Source organism: Dipodomys merriami, unplaced genomic scaffold (genome assembly GCF_024711535.1).
Source record: "Dipodomys merriami isolate MVZ:Mamm:240054 unplaced genomic scaffold, mDipMer1.0.p SCAF_133, whole genome shotgun sequence".
NCBI classification, from domain to species: Eukaryota; Metazoa; Chordata; class Mammalia; order Rodentia; family Heteromyidae; genus Dipodomys; species Dipodomys merriami.
In genome coordinates, this window is record NW_027202638.1 from 230,001 (window position 1) to 246,307 (window position 16,307).

A 16,307-nucleotide genomic window follows, 5' to 3' on the forward strand; every position below is an offset into this window, starting at 1 on the left:
AGACCCTGCTTGACCTGTGCAGGAGCTCTGCTTCTTCCATCTCCACAAGCCTTCTGGAAGTTCTATCTAAGATAGAAGATAACCTTGTATGCAGAAAGAGAGACAGACAGACAGACAGAAGAGACAGAGACAGAGCCCACAGAGAGAGAGAGAAAGACAGACAGATAGACAGACAGAAGAGACTGGGACAGAGTCCAACAGCCAGGATGGGGCTAGGGATATGAAAAAAGAGAGGGAGTCAAAGGTCATGACCTTTGACTCTTCTATTAGAGTTGTATCCCAGTGTGTGCTGAGATGCCTCAAAGGGAAAAAACAAAAAACAAAAAAAGTCAGCAGAGCCAAGACGAATTTTGAGACAAGGAGTTGGATTCTGGAGGTGGCAGGGAAAGAAGAGTGAGGGGGCGAGGAAGAGAGGGAGAAGGAATTTGGCAGGAATTTGGTGAACTGAGGGCAGGAAGCAAGTCAACAACTGACTCACAACTTTTGCCTTTTTAGGCTCGAACCATCTCATTGTGGGCTGAGACAGGGTGCCGGAGTCCAGCTCTGGACCAGTACCTCCCCCACCTCAGCTCCTGCAGCCGGCGGCCTTTCTCTCAGCAGCTCTTTCATGCCCACCTTCCCATCAGCTCTGTCCCTGAAGTTACCTTTTCCCTGGGGACTTCCATTTGGGATCTGCAGACCATATGCAGGCAGTAGCCTTTTTTCTTTTTCAGACCCTTTGTCTGGGGAGCACCATTTGACATGTTTGTGTTTGTGCATTAGGAAAATAGGAATAAGCTTATAGAAAATCCATCCTTGAAAGAACAAGACTCAACAGAATGCTTCTTGAGTGGGACACTTGGGTTTGGCCTGGCCCCCGTGGGTCCCTAAAGATGAGCCTCTCACTCAGAGCTAAGAAGTAAGATCAAATCTGCAGGTGGGTCAGCTGAGCAGCTGGAAGTAGTCAATAGAGGTGTCAGATAAGAGAGGGCTAGTAAGGTTCCAGGGTCCTGGGAAGTATCTGAGGAACAGTGCTAGGTCCTACAATGGTTCATGGCTGAGCTGAGTGGACTGAGGCTGAGCCAGACATGGAGGCCCATGCCTGTAATCTCAGCGACTTGAGACATAGAGATCAGGAGGATCAAGATTTAATACCACCCCAGGATTTTTTTTAAAAAAAGGAAGCATTAGTGGCACACTCTTATACCAGAGGAATAGGTAGGAGAATTGTGGGCTGAGGGTGGTTCATCAAAAGCATAAGACCCTACTGAAAAATAACTAAAAGAGCAGAAAAGGACAAGGCATGGTTCAAATGGTAGAACACAGTCTCTGAATTCAAACTCTAGTGCTGCCCCCCCCCAAAAAAAATTGAGTGAGCAGATTTGGAAGACTACATGGCATTTGTTCTGATTCTCAATGAAATCTGGATATAAAATAGTTGGAATTTCAAGTTTTAAGGTTACCATATTCAAGGGAGGAGGGAGAGAGGGACAGGAAGCAAGAACACATGTGAGCTTGATTGATCTTAGAAGCTGCTCTCCTGGGACCAGATGATTTTAGCTGCCCAGAGCTTCAGAAATGGCTTCTCCCCAGGGCTCAACCACGCCTCCTTTCTCAGGCATCTCAGAGCTGATACACTGCTTCCTGTTTGTTCCCTGACCAACAAGAGCTTGGCAGAAATCCCACCCCATGTGCTTCCAATGATTTGTATGCTTATAACCTCCCTTTGGTGGGTTCCCTTCGAATGGTGTGCTAACCACCTTGTCTTCGAGCCCTGTAGTGCACATTTCATTAGCAATAAATGTCTGTCCGGCCTGTGCCCACAGCTAATGGCCAGGCATCTTGTGGGAAGAAATTTCGGATGGTTTATTGATGGAGAGATTTAATGCCGCCCCAGTGCCTGACCACAAGGGCTTTAGGGAGACTTTAGGGGTAGATGTTCATTTCCAGGATGTACTTTGGGGTCTCCAGGTCACCTCAAGAGCTTTCCCATGGGAGTCCCTAACACTATGGTGTTTGATTTCTCACCCAGAGCCATCCTTTCTCCCACAAGGTTGTATCTCTTCACCTATTACAATAAAAAGTCAGGAGACAACAGATCTGTAATGGAGGATATATTTTTCCTTAATAGATTTGACGCCAACAGACAAAAGACCTTTGTCACCTCCAAAGGAACCTTCTCTGCGTCAATCTTCTTCATGGTCTTCCCTTTCATCTTCTCTGCCTTCTTCTTCTTCGTCTTCAGCTAGTATCTTTGGGCACACTGCAGAGGATTCCTCCTCATCTCAGGTAAGTGTCCCTGAGGGCCCAGTACAGGGGCTAGGAAGGTGAGCTTCCTGCGCTCCTCCCACCTTCCATGCTTGACTCTGCATTCTTAGTACTCCTCAGTCCCCTCTGCTGGGGAGAAGCTCTACGGAGGCCCACTGGGCCTTCTTCACCTGGACCTCTCATGAAAGCTCATCCTGCTCCTGTTCCTTCTCAGCCACGCCAGAGGACATGATGACCCCTTCAGCAATATTTTGGGACATGGGCTCTGTTCCAGGTCCTGTGCTGTGTCATGCTTTGTCCTTGAGAAACTCGCAGAGGGGGTTGAGGAGCTGAGGATTGACAGGCTCAAAAGGCAAAGGTGCCTCAGGTAGCACCAAAGGACCTTGAATAGAAAATGGCATTATTGATTTGCACACTTGGGCTCTTTATTTCTTTGTGTGTGTATATCAAGCCCCTATTACCTGCCAGACCTGTTCTAGGCTCTGGGAAATAGAAGGCTCAAAATAGGAAATACATGTGCTCTTATGAAACTCCTATAACCTGCTCCATTTGACACCAGAGCAACCACTCCTTCCAGAGTCTACTTATGTCTTTCCTTTGTCAAAGGAGTTCTTGCTTGCAGGAAATGACTCATTTCTTAATGATGTAATGTGTGACATTAGAAGGGGCATTTGCAGGTTCTAAAGACCATCCTTTTGCCACTGCATCTCCAGCCCAGAAGGGTAACTGTTGCTCCTGACCTTAACAGACTGTAAGGGAAAGGCTGGTGTTTCTTAATTGTTGAAGGAGGTCACTATTACAGGTGTCATGTGGAAGGGACCACATTTTAGCAAGCCACGGGAGGTCTTCCTGTAGGTACCTAGCCATCTTCAGAGGCCTACCAGCCCTATGTCACTGGCCCAGGAGCTTGTGAGGAGCAGCAGCCATGCCTTTCACTCCCCACTAGCTTCCTCCTTACCTCATCTAAAGCCCAGAATGGCCTTTGATGAGTCTGGCTTTGGGGGTACAAGCAACCTCAGCAAGTACAAAGTAGCTACTTAGAATGAAGAGCAGCCCAGTATAATAGTCGTGTTAAAATTCTTTTGGGGTTTGAGTATCTGCAATCTTGAGAAAGGAAGTGGGGATATGAATTGGCATTTGCCTTCCCCCATGAATATATGAATGCTGGAATTAAAAAGAAAATAATTGCTGCCAGGTGTTGGTGGCTCACATTTGTAATCCTAGCTACTCGGGAGGCTTGAGATCTTAAGATCACAGTTCAAAGGCTGCCTGGGCAGGAAAACCCATGAGACTCTTATCTCCAATTAACCACCAGAAAACCAGAAGTGGAGCTGTGGCTCAAAGTGGTAAAGAGCTAGCCTTGAGCAAACAAACTCAGAGACAGTGCCTAGGCCCTGAGTTCAAGCCCCATGGCTGACAAAATAACATAACAACAACAACAATAATAACCATTTCTGTGTATCCTTTCTAGGTGACAGCTCATAACCCCCAATCACAGGTCTCCAGGGGTCACTGCATCCCTACTTCAATCTATCTGAGGCGAACCAAAGCCCAAGGTGCCCCTAAAGAATTTCCCCTGTATCTGCCTCATGGCCCAGTGCTGGAGCGGGCAGAATACTGCTTGGTGAGCCCAGGTGCAGACAACCTCGAAAGCCCTGCAGTGGTGGCTTCTGAGAGGTGCCAGGAAGCAGAAGCCCCTCTTGGAGGTACCAAAAGCATCCACCAAGACTCACACCCCATCAGGAAGAAGGATAAGAGCTTACCAGACCAAAAGCTATCTCTCAGGGCTGGAGAAGACCCAGCCGAAGGGAGTAACGGACCCAAGAGAGGACAAGAGGGTGGATCAGAGCTGGTAGAGGAAGGCAAGTCCGGCATGAAGAAATTAGTCCTCACTCCGGAGCAGAAGACCATGTTACTGGATTGGAATGACTCCAACTGTGAAAGCGCGGGCCTTAAGGCAAGGGAGCACATCTCCCAGGAAGGTGGCAAGAGAGGCCGAGTTCTGAAACCCATCCGCCCACTCACCCTCCCTCGGGCAGGGAAAGAGACACAACCCTGCCAGCCAGAGTCCCAGGACCAGATGCGGACCCCTGCTGTACGGGCTCCAGGGGAGCGAAGCATGCCTCCACCCAAGTCCCCCCTGCGGCTCATAGCTAATGCCATCCGAAGGTCCCTGTTCCCCAACTCTGACGGTGGAAAGAAGGGCTGGGCCAAGGCAGAATCGAAAACCATGTCCACATCCCAACCACAAGCTTGCACTCGTTCATTCAGCCTTCGGAAACCCAGTTCCAATAAAGATGGGGACCTACAGTCCCCAGGGAGACACATGGCAAGGAGGGCCTCAGCTTTCTTCTCCCTGAGCTCCCCAACGGCCAACAATGCCCACTCCATGGATCTCAGCCCTCCTGACACCACCCTGCGTACGCATAGTCTGCCCAATCGGCCATCCAAGACGTTTCCCATCCCCACAGCCTTCCCCTACAGCAAAATTGAAGATGTCCCCACGCTCCTGGAGAAAGTGAGTTTGCAAGAAACCTTACCAGGTGCTGCTAGGATTCCCAAGGCAGGAATCCCACTTTTTTCCTCTCTCAGAAACAAGGACAAATCGTTTGAGAGTTTCCTCCGAGAATCCAGACAAAGAAAGGACATCGGGGACCTCTTTAGCAGACCCCAGGGGAAAGGAACACCTGGAGACAGTGTCTCATCCCTGGAGAAACTGGCACAGCCTCTCAGGAACACCTCCCTAGGGCAGACTGCCCATCTTCCTTCTGTAGCTGGAGATGCAAGTAAGTGACTCTTCCCTAGTAAAAACATACAGTCAGAATGGGGGCAGATCCCTGATCTTTACTGTATTTAATAAAGAAGGCACCTTTCATTCAAATTCATTATAACAAAAGTAGGAAAGCTAGAAGTTGAACGCTTTAGGGGGAAAAAACAATCTTCATGTGAAAGTATACTATCAAACATATTGAATCAACTATAATTCTATGCTTCATTGACTATATTTTCTTACTAAGTTGTACACCAAATTTTGAATCTTTTAACTCTCAACCTTATTTACCAATTAGTTGTATATACCATGGTGCCACTTGCCTCATAGCTTACATGTGTGTGATTTCATAGAGCTGTCTATCTTATGGATGTGTTGTCATTTAATGAACCATTTCCGATTGCTTTGGGATAGGTATAGATACATGAATAAATTATTTTTTTTGGGGGGGGGAGTCCAGTGGTGGGCCTGAACTCTGGGCCTGGCGCTGTCCTTCAGCTCTTCAGCTCTTCAGCTCAAGGCTAGTGCTCTACCACTTGAGCCACAGCGCCACTTCCGGCTTTTTTCTTTTTGCTTATGTGGTGCTGAGGAATCGAACCCAGGGCCTCAGGCATGCAAGGCAAGTGCTCTACCACTGAGCCACCTTCCCAGCCCTACATGAATAAATTATGTACGGATATATTTTTTCATTTATATATGATATTGAATAGACCTTTTCATTGTCATCTTTAAATGATTTTACAAAGGAGTTTCAATTCAACAACTCAGTTTATGAGTACAATCCATCTGGAACAATGACACCCCTTTCATTGTTCTCTCCCATCTCTCCTAATCCCATCCATCCCCTTATTTTACCTAGTTTAAATGGACATTTAATGCAAATAGGATATAATGAAATTTTAAATGAAATTCTGAAATTAATATATCAAAATGACAGAATTGTCCAAGAGTATGGAAGCACCTAATAAAAAGCAAACCATGCTGTGGCTTCTCTACCTTGTCAAAGGTTCAGAACATTCTCATTCTCTCCCTCTTTCCCTCCCTCCATGTGTCCCTCTCTCCCTCTCTCCCCTTTCTACCTCTCCTCCCTCTCCTCCCTCTCCTTTCTCTCTCTTTCTCTGTCACAGGACTTAAACTTAGGGCCTGGGCACTGTCCCTGAGCTCTTTTGCTCAAGGATAACACTCTACCACTTTGAGCTACAGCACCACATCTCATTTTCTGGTAGTTAATTGGAGATTAGTCTCACAGAATTTCCTGCCCAGGCTGGCTTTGAATCATGATCCTCAGATCTTGGCCTCCTGAGTGGCTAGGATTACAGACATGAGCCACCAGCTTGTGGCTCCGAATATTCTTCTTAGAGACAGTTCCAACTTTCATACTGTTTCCTTTTTGGTTGTTGATTCTACTATTTCTAGCATTGAATAATTCTGATTTTCTTTAATTTTTTTAAACTTGTTATTTTCTTATTTAACTTTTGTTTGGGAACTTTAGTTTTCAAATAAGTCATTTTCTTTGAATCCTTACCCCACTCAAACATCCATATAAAGTAACAAGAAATTTCATTTGCAGCCAAATTTGGAATAAGTACAGGTTGGAATACAGTTACTTCTTTAAAATTATGTCATAAAATTTAGTGTGTTGTGTGCTTTTTCTTTTTCTTTGCCAGTACCAGGGCTCAAACTCAGGATCCTGCCTTTATTCAGCTTGCCTTTTCAAGGCTAGCATCCTATCACATCTTCATCATACTTTTTGCTGGTTAATTGGAAATGGAGTCTCACAGAGGTTTAGGCCCAGGCTGGCTTTTAACTGTGATTTTTCTAGAACTCAGCTTTCTGAATAGCTAAGATTACAAGCATGAGACACCAGCCTCAGCTATGTGTTATGCATTTTTGATAATCAAGACATTCACATGATTTTAAATTAAAAGGTGTAACAAGGTTTGGTGGTGCTCATTTATGACACCAGAACATGGGATGCAGAGCTACATAATGAGACCCTGTCTGAAATTTTTAAAGAGGGAAGGGCACAAAATTTAAAAGTCCTCCCTCCCTTTATTGTCAGTGGCCATCTAGACTTTAACCCTAATAATAGACATTATCACTAGTTCTTGTAAATAGAATTTATTCCTGTAGAAGAAAATTTGTATTATGGTACTCTTCTTGTATTCATGAATGGTACATACCTTTTTTGTGCTGTAAATTTTATTGTGGCAACCATTAGTACACAGGCGCTTTCCTCCTTCACTGTCCAGCATTCTACATGACATAGACATATCATGATTTATGCAGTCAGTCCCCCATGCTGCAGAGTTTATGACTTCAAACTTGTGGTTATTGCAAGCTGTGCTACAATAATTGAGTGTGATGGTACATACCCTGGGAATCCCAGAAGTTGGGATGCTGAGGATCTCAAGATAGAGACCAGACTGAGCTGCATACAGAGACCCTGTCCAAAAAGAAAAAAAAAAAAGGCTAGGCCCCCATGACTCATACCTGATGCCCTAGCTTCTCAGAAGGTTGAGATCTGAGGCTCACAGCTCAAAGACAGCATAGGCAGACAAGTCTATGTGGTTCAAGTGATAGAGCAATGGGGGAGCAGAAAAAAAAAAACTAAGCAAAAGCAGGAGATCCTGAGTTCAAGCTCCAGTACCAACACACACACACACACACACAGAGAGAGAGAGAGAGAGAGAGAGAGAGAGAGAGAGAGAGAGAGAGAGAGAGAGAGAGAGAGAGAGAGAGAGAACTTAAGACATGTGAGTTGGGAGCTTTGATGGATAGCATCAATGGTCCTCCCTCCCATTGCTGCCTCACACTTCCAGCATCTGAGAGTAACTGCCATTTCTGCACCAGCACAACACAACCAGGTACAACCCTACACCCCAACTGCTTTGCTTGTTTTTTTTTCTTCCTATTTTTTAATTTTGCCAATCTGGTAAGTAAGATGTAGATCTTAGAATAGTTTAAATTTCATTTTTAAATTTAGTTTTAAAATCATTTAAATTTTAGTTTTAAATTTCATTTCTCTTTTTATAAAGCAGCTGAGCATCTTTTTTTATGTTACAGTTATTCATATTTCTTTCTTCTATGAGCTATTGCTTCTGCCCTTGGTCCAGCTTCCTCTTGGTTTGATGGTATTTTTTAAGGCTATCTAAGGACTATTTCTTTTAAAAGCGGATTCAGTACTTTTGTGATAATATGAGTCATAATTATTTTTTCCAGTTTCTTGTGTGTTCTACTTTGTTTATGTAGGGTTTTGTTGCATAAAAGTTTAATTTCTGAGTCTTATATAATAGTTTAGAAAGAGCTTATTCCAAGTTCATAGAAGAATTTCCTTTTAGTTTCTTTTGGGAGTTTTCCTTGTTTTTAATATTTTTACATTTTAATATCTATAGGAAAAAATAGCCTAGAATAAAGTATAAGGTATGGATCCAGCCTTATTTTTTAGATGTCCCAGTGGTTGTTCTAGTTGTTCTAAAATAATTTAGTGGATAATACAATTTCTTCCTTCCTGTCTTCCTTCTTCCTTCCTCTCTTCCTTCCTCTCTTTCTTCCACCCTTCCTTCCTTCCCTCCCTCCTTCCTTCCTCTTTTTTCCTCCTCTCTCTCCCTGTCTTTCTTTTTCTCTTTGTCTTCCCTCCTTTCTTTTCTTCCTTTCTTTTTCTCTATTTCTCCCTTCCTTCATTCCTTTTTTCTTTCTTTCTCTTTCTCCCTCTCTTTCTTTCTCCCTCTCTTTCTCCCTCTCTTTCTCCCTTTCTTTCTTTCTTTCTCTTTCTCTCTCTCTTTCTCTCTTGGTCTCTCTCTTTCTTCCTTCCTTCCTTCCTTCTTTCCTTCCTTGCTTTCTTGTTTTTCTTGTTTGGTGCTAGTACTGGGGCTTGAATTCAAGGCCTCAAACTCTTGCTTAACTTTTTTGTTCATGTCTGGTACTCTGCCACTTGACACACAGCTCTGTTTATGGCTTTTTACTAGTTAATTGGAAATAAGAATCTCATAGATTTGTTTGCTTAAGTTGATTTTGAACCTTAATCCTCAAATCTCAACCTCCTAAATAGCTATGATTTTAGGCACATATCACTGGCATTGGGCTCATTTCTTTTTTTGTGATCCCTAGAACTAGTTAAAACTTTTCATCATGTTAGTCTTGCATTATTAAGTTTCATCATTTTAGTCTTGCATTTTTCTTAATTTTGTTGCTACTATAAGCAAGATGTTTTCTAGTTTCTTTCTTTTGTTTGTATATATGGAAGTTATTGCCTTTTGAGAGTGATTTTGTACCTGTTGGTTGTACTGCATTCTTCTTGTTTGTAGGAGTTTTCAGTGAGCTCCCCTGATTATCCCCATATGTGCATTTATAATTTCTGCAAATAATAATTCTACTTACTCCTTTTGAATTTAAATTTATTTTGTTTCATTGACTTGTTTCCAGAGTCTCTAGGACAACATGAAATAAAAGCAGTAAAAAATTGCTTCCTTATTATATTCAATTTCCTTATCGTAGTTCTCATCTTAATGAGACAGCTGCTAGGATTTTCCAATTTCTGAGTAGCTCAGATATAGTTTATCACTTTAAAGAAATGGCTATAGGCCCTATTTATATTTATAATAAGAGCATTTTTAATCACATATGGATATGAAATTTGTTCAATAACTTTTAAGCACCTTTTGAGATGTTTGATATTTGTTTATCATTAGTTTAGTGTTGTACACTTACTGATATTAGAAAGTAGCACTGTGGCCCAGAGTGGTAAAGCACTGGTCCTTAGTGAAAAAGCTCAGAGAAGGGGCTGGGAAGTTGGCTCAGTGGTAGAGCGCTTGCCTTGCATGCCTGAGGCCCTGGGTTCGATTCCTCAGCACCACATAAGCAAAAAGAAAAAAGCCGGAAGTGGCGCTGTGGCTTAAGTGGTAGGGCGCTAGCCTTGAGCTGAAGAGCTGAGGGACAGTGCTCAGGCCCAGAGTTCAGGCCCCACAACCGGACCTAAAAAAAAAAAAAAAAAAAGCTCAGAGAAACCTAAGCCCTGAGCTCAGGGACAGCTAGGCCCTGAGTTTAGGTCCCACAATGGACAAAAAAAAAAAAAAAAAGAAAGAAAAGAAAGAAAGAAAGACAGAGATTTACTGATATTGAACCATCCTTGCATTTGTGAAATACATATTTTGATGAGATGTCTTATTATTTTAATGAACTTTCTAATTCTGTTTGGTGTTCTTTTATTAAGATTCTTGCATTAAATTCATAGGTAAAATTGGCCTACAGTTTATATCATATTTATTTACATGACTTATTTGTGCTGATTACAGTAAGTTGGGATAAAGATTTTTTTTCTGATTTTATTTTGCATTCCTAATTCATTATGAAATACTGTGCTTTCTTGGCATAGAACATTAGAAGTATTACATTTCTTTCAGATGTTCTAAGCTGTCTCCTAAGAATGTTTTAAAGATTTTAACAAACCTATCTGATAAGATTGATCGGTCTCCTTTTAGTTCTTGGTCCCTTACCATACTAGTAACTATGTACACACACACACACACACACACACACACACACACACACACACACATACACACACACACACACACCACACACCACACACACACACACACACACTGACAGTTTATATTCAAATTTAATTTTTAACTTGTATGTGTGCCCTTCCATGCAATGGAGAGAGTAAATGGTATCCTTCTTATTCAAATGAATGTACCTCAGGAAGTGGCGCTGTAGCTCAAGTGGTAGAGCGCTCGCCTTGAGCTGAAGAGCTGAGGGACAGTGCCCAGGCCCAGAGTTCAAGCACCATGACTGACAAAAAAAAATAAAATAAAATGAATGTACCTTAAATTTACAATAGCTTTAATAAGAACTAGGCTAAAATTTAGCTTTATTGTTACATGTAACTTTTCAAGTAAACTAAGGGTATACATAAACTAATAGTATTTAAGCAATTTGGGGTGCTAAATGATTTTACCCATTTTATACAAACAATTATGTTATCATAACAATTATGATAATGCTAGTTATTATTCTTACATGTAATGGAGGCAAGGCATCCTGAGAACCTTTTTTTTAGTGGTACTAGGATTTGAATTCAGGACCTTGAGCTTTCCAAGCTAATGTTCTCATCATTGAGCTGTGCTTCCATCCCTTTTTTTCCATCAATATCTTTGATTTCATTGAGATAAAAGTTATATAACATAAAGTTAGTCCCCTTTAAAGTTAGCTATCCAGTGACATTTAGTACATTCATACTGTTGCCAATAACAAATTACCTCTAAGTGAACATTTTGCCACCCCATGCCTGTTATCTGTTTTCTTAGGTTATTTTTTGTTTGTTTATTTGTTTTAGGAGGAGGTTTGTGTGAGTCTGCCAGGACCTAGGCAGTGTCCCTGAGCTTTGTCATAAAACTAGTGCTCTATTACATGAGCCACAGTTCCACTTCTGGCTTTCTGCTGATTAATTTTTAATTGTTATCATAAAGGTGATGTACAGAGGGATTACATCAGGTAAAGAATATATTTTTGGCCCGTCTTGTTTTTTATTGGCTATTTTTATGATAGAGATTCTCTTTCTACCCATTTATGCACCTGAGCCATGATCTGCTTCTTATAATGACTGAAGTCACAGGCATGTGCCATGCATCCATACCCTCTGTGAAGATGGACTCTCTCAGACTGTTCTGTGTGGGCTGGCTGGAATGATGATCCTTCCAAGCCCAGCCTCCACAGATACATACCATCATGCCTAGATATGGGTTGAGAAAAGGTCTCATAAACTTTTCTGCCTGGAATGGCCTTGAATTACAATCCTCTGGATGTCAACATCCCAAGTAGCTACCACTGCAGACATGAGCCATCAGCTCCCAGCCTAGGAACATATTTTTATGTTGGTTTAAAGTTCTTATTGCATTGTGGCAAACATCAAGTCTACAACTGATGAAAAAAAAATTTGAGACAAAGTTTCACTATGTAGCCTAGCATAGCCTCAAACTCTCAGTCATCCTGCCTCTGCCTTCTAAGGACTGGGAATATATGCACGAACCACCATGTTCAGCTTTAGGAGTTGATTTGTTTGTTCATTTGTTTACTTTAAAAATCAAATGGTTCAATTTTGTGGTGGACAGAATTCTAAGAGGGTCACCCTAGCATACTTGCCCTGTATAAACTCAGATACTAGAATATACTGATGATGAAAATATGATAAAGTTCACTCCATCCTGTGATTAGGTTAGGGGCTTCGCAAATATAATCAAGTGCCAAACCAATTGACTCTGCATTAATCAAAAGGGAGAACATCGTGGGTAGGCCTCATTGATTCAGACGAGCCCTTAACAAGGGAATGAGCACTTAACAAGGACTTCCTGAAGTCAGAGATTAGATTCTAAGCCTGAGAGTCATGATTCTGCTGTTGTGAGAGGACCATGGACAAGGAAGGCTTCTAAAAGCTAACACTGGCCTGCAACTGACAGCCAGAAAGAAAGCAGACCTGGGCCCCACACTTACCCCAAAAGGAATATCTTTTTCCTTTAAGCATCTCAAAACTAAAAACAAAAAACAAAGACTGAACACTGAAAGTTCAAGTGTATTTAGTGGCCAATGAATGGGAGAAGTGGCAGTCTAGCTTGAAAACCAACTTCCATACCCCTTGGAGGTGAAGAAGTTATGAGCATGGTGTGAAAGAAATGAAGGGAAGAGAGGGGCTAATGAAAGGAAGGAATAGTTGTGTCTTCTGTGGGAACTGTGAAGAATTTCCCAGGAATTGGGCCCTACATCTGTTCCTTCTTTCTTTCGTTTTTCCTTGCTGTGGTTTTGGCAACTGTCCTCTGTCATGGTGGGGGGATTGGGGGGGAGAAAGAGGTGTCATTCACCATACAGGAAAGATTATAAGGACGTTGGACATTGTGTAGTAGTTACTCTGGCAGCTATTTTAGATCTACCGCAACCCAAGAAGGAATGTCTTGCCTTTAGACAGTCTGTCCTTAAAAACAAGCAGAGTAAAAATTCCACCAGGTCACCTAGGTAGTGCCCTGGTTAATAAATTCTGCCAACAAACTGAATTGAAAGAAGACCCTTAGTGACAGATGTGAACTGCACCCCCATCAGGACCTTGAAGTGAGCCTTGGGAGACCCCACAAGCAGGGAATCTGTAACTAGAGGGCTAGACAGCAAGTCTGACTCTGGGGGTTCCCACATGCCAAGTTTGGCCACTCACCCTTATATACGTCAAGTACAGAGATGAGTCATGATGAGGGCAGATAAAGGAGATTTAGTGGGGGATGGCAATGTGGTGAGAAGCAGAGTAATTACTTTGGCCCATCTTTGGGGTATAGACCTGAGCTTTAGGTTTAAATAGAGAAAAGAATTGGGACAGAGGGAGAAAGGTATGTATAGTTATTAAACAGTGTCAGGCAAAATGTGGCCTGGTTGATCAGTATGGAGTGGTTCTGAAGAAATTGTTGTCATGGTCATTACTTGAAGGGAGCAATTTGGCCATTGTTGCCTAGGGACCAGTTTAGACTCTAGTTACATTGGTCCTGTCCTCCTTGGATTTTAAGGTGATTAATTTGTAAAGTGACTTTAGTAGAGAATGGCTCAGCACAAAGAATGCAGATACAAGATGGATTCAGTGATGCTAAACTTTCTTCCTGCTTTTAGCTACCTTTTGAGTATTTGCAGGCCAAGCGAGGAAAAGCCATGCTTTTCTGACCACTTGTTGTACATCTAGTTGGCTCATGACTGGACTTCTGGCCTAAAGATCTGTAAGATTAAATTTTAAAAAGGCATTATGATAACACTATAAAATGTTCTAGTAATTTGTCCCACAGTAGAAAAACCAATACCAGCATAAACTCTTTCATGCCTGGCTTCTTTCATTAAACATTATATAGATGGATTATCTGTGTTATTTTGTATAGATGTGTTGTTTTTTCTCATTGCTATCTCTGCCCATTGTGGATGTTTCATTATTTCTGCATTTTGCTACTGGGCACTGATATTGTTTTTTGTTGTTTTCTTGTGAATTCTCATACATATCTTTCTATTGGCTATTACCAAGATAAATGAAGCTAGACAGCAGTTAAAGTGGCAAGGACAGATTTTAGTCAGGAGTGTACAAGAGGATCCAGTGTGAACTGGATTCTACTCTGATTTCTACCAAAGTGCCTAAGGCCTTTGTAGGGCTTATGAAAGAGGAAGCAAGGAGCTCAACAGAGTCAGGGAAGCAGAAATATTACACAGGTCTGGTCAGCAGACTAAGCCAGCTGAGTCTTTAGCTGTCAATTAATGAAGAGTTCTGCCTTCCTACAGACCCTGAGAGAGAGTGGCCCTCTCTTTCCTGATGATGAGTGCATCTTAATGGAAGGGCCTTCAACTTCTTGAGAGAGGTAGTGGTGAGTAGTAAGAGACACACACAGAGCTAAAAGGCCCGGAGGACAGATTCACAATTGCAAGCCCTTGGTAGTAAATATCCTAGGAACTAGGGGGGACGAGTTATCATCAGGAATTGACTAACAGAAAATTCTTTTGACAACCTTGGCCTTGGACAAGTTCTCTAATGGGGATCTAGGATCATCCTAGGTATTTGATCTTAGCTGTCAGAAACGATGTTATTATTTAATTCTTTAAAATAAGAAAAAAGGGGGCAGATTATTTATATTAATAGCCTATACTTTTATGTGTGTTCCAGTCCTAGAGCTTGAATGTGGGGCCTAAGTGCTATCCTTAAGCTTTTTGTGCTCAAGGCTAGCACTTTATCACTTGAGCCATAGCTCTACTTCTGGCTCTTTTGTGGTTAATTGGAGATAAGGGCCTCATGAACTTTCTGCACAGGCTGGCTTCAAACCGTAATCCCCAGGTCTCAGCCTCCTGAGTAGCTAGGGTTACAAGCATGAGCCTCCTGCACCCAGCTCAAAAATCTGTACTTTTTTTTGTTTGATTGTCCTGTTTCTTTGTTTGTTGTGTGTGCCAGTCCTAGGGCTTGAATTCAGGACCTGGGTGCTGTCCTTGAGCTTTTATGCTCAAAGCTAGCACTCTACCACTTGAGCCACAGCTCCACTTCCAGCTTTTATTTGTTGTTTAATTTCTAGCTTATTGCTACTATTGTCAGATGATATAATATGCATGATTTTAATCATTTGAGTTTTTTAATACCTGGTTTATAGCTTGGCCTATCACCTATTTACTAAATGTTCTATCTGTACGGAAAAGACTATATATTCTCCAATTATTGGGTGTGTTATTTTATACACACTCATCATGAGGTCAAATTTACAAATAATGTTTGTTCATATCTTCTACATCCTTACTGAATTTTTTGTCTGATTGTTCTAGTATCTGCTAAAACAACTATGTTTAACATCTCTAAAAATGTTTAAAGACCTGGCTAATTTTCTTTGGCTGGGAGTGGTGGCATGGAGACAATTCTGGGGCTTGAACTCAAGGCCTGCATGCTATCCTTGAGCTTTTGTGCTCAAGGTTAATGCTCTACCACTTGAGCCACATCTCCACTTCCAACTTTTTGGTAGTTAATCCTAGCTACCCAGGAGGCTGAGTTCCGAGGATAACAGTTCAAAGCTTGCACACATGTCTGTGAAATTTTTCCAATTAACCACCCAAAAGCCAATACTAATTTTTATCTTTTATCTTCTAATTCCTTTGTGCTGTTATTTTGGGCTTTATTTCTGTTGACTGATTTTTCTCTTGATTGTCTGGTTTCATCCTGCTTTTTTTTTTAATACCTAGCTAGTCATTGTTAGCCATCATATAGACTATGAATATTATACTGTAGAGTTTCTAAATGTTTTTATTATTTAAAGAATGTTAAATGGAGAGTAAGGAGTGTTTAGTTCATAGTAAAGTAACTTGCTCCTCACTCTGTTCCTACAAATGCTTAGTTTAAAATTTTACTGAAGCACATCCACAATACTCTCTAGTCTAGAGCTAATCTATCCCTGTTAAAATTAGACTGTTCTGTCATTTCTAATGCTTCCAAGGTCTATGCTACCCTAGCTGGGAGAACTTGAAATATCTCCCATTCGGTTAAAAAAATTACAGACTATTCAGCCTACAACTTTCCAGCAGTTATCTGTCCAACCTTGTAGAGTTTCACTCTGTGTATGTATAGCTTACTGCTAAGCAGTAGATGCAAAGAAGACTTCTATGCTTATTTCTGAGATTCTTTTTATTCTCCTGTAACTTCTTCCTCTCCAGTGTTCTACCCACACACATTCCAGCTACCTCAGTCTACCTAAACTCGGAACTTCCTTTTCAACTCATTGAATCTGTTTAGGGTCCTCCTACC

At 41.7% G+C, this 16,307-nt stretch overlaps 1 protein-coding gene across 4 annotated transcripts in view; it reads left to right on the forward strand.

Annotated features, from left to right (window-relative positions):
- Mical2 (microtubule associated monooxygenase, calponin and LIM domain containing 2) overlaps positions 1–16,307 on the forward strand; it is a 200,744-nt gene that overhangs the window by 153,073 nt on the left and 31,364 nt on the right. For all 4 annotated transcript variants that reach the window (XM_070019395.1, XM_070019396.1, XM_070019399.1 and 1 more), the window contains 2 exons: positions 2,111–2,268; positions 3,719–5,033. In XM_070019395.1, the coding sequence (XP_069875496.1) occupies positions 2,111–2,268; positions 3,719–5,033 (1,473 nt within the window). The remainder of the gene's footprint in view (positions 1–2,110; positions 2,269–3,718; positions 5,034–16,307) is intronic.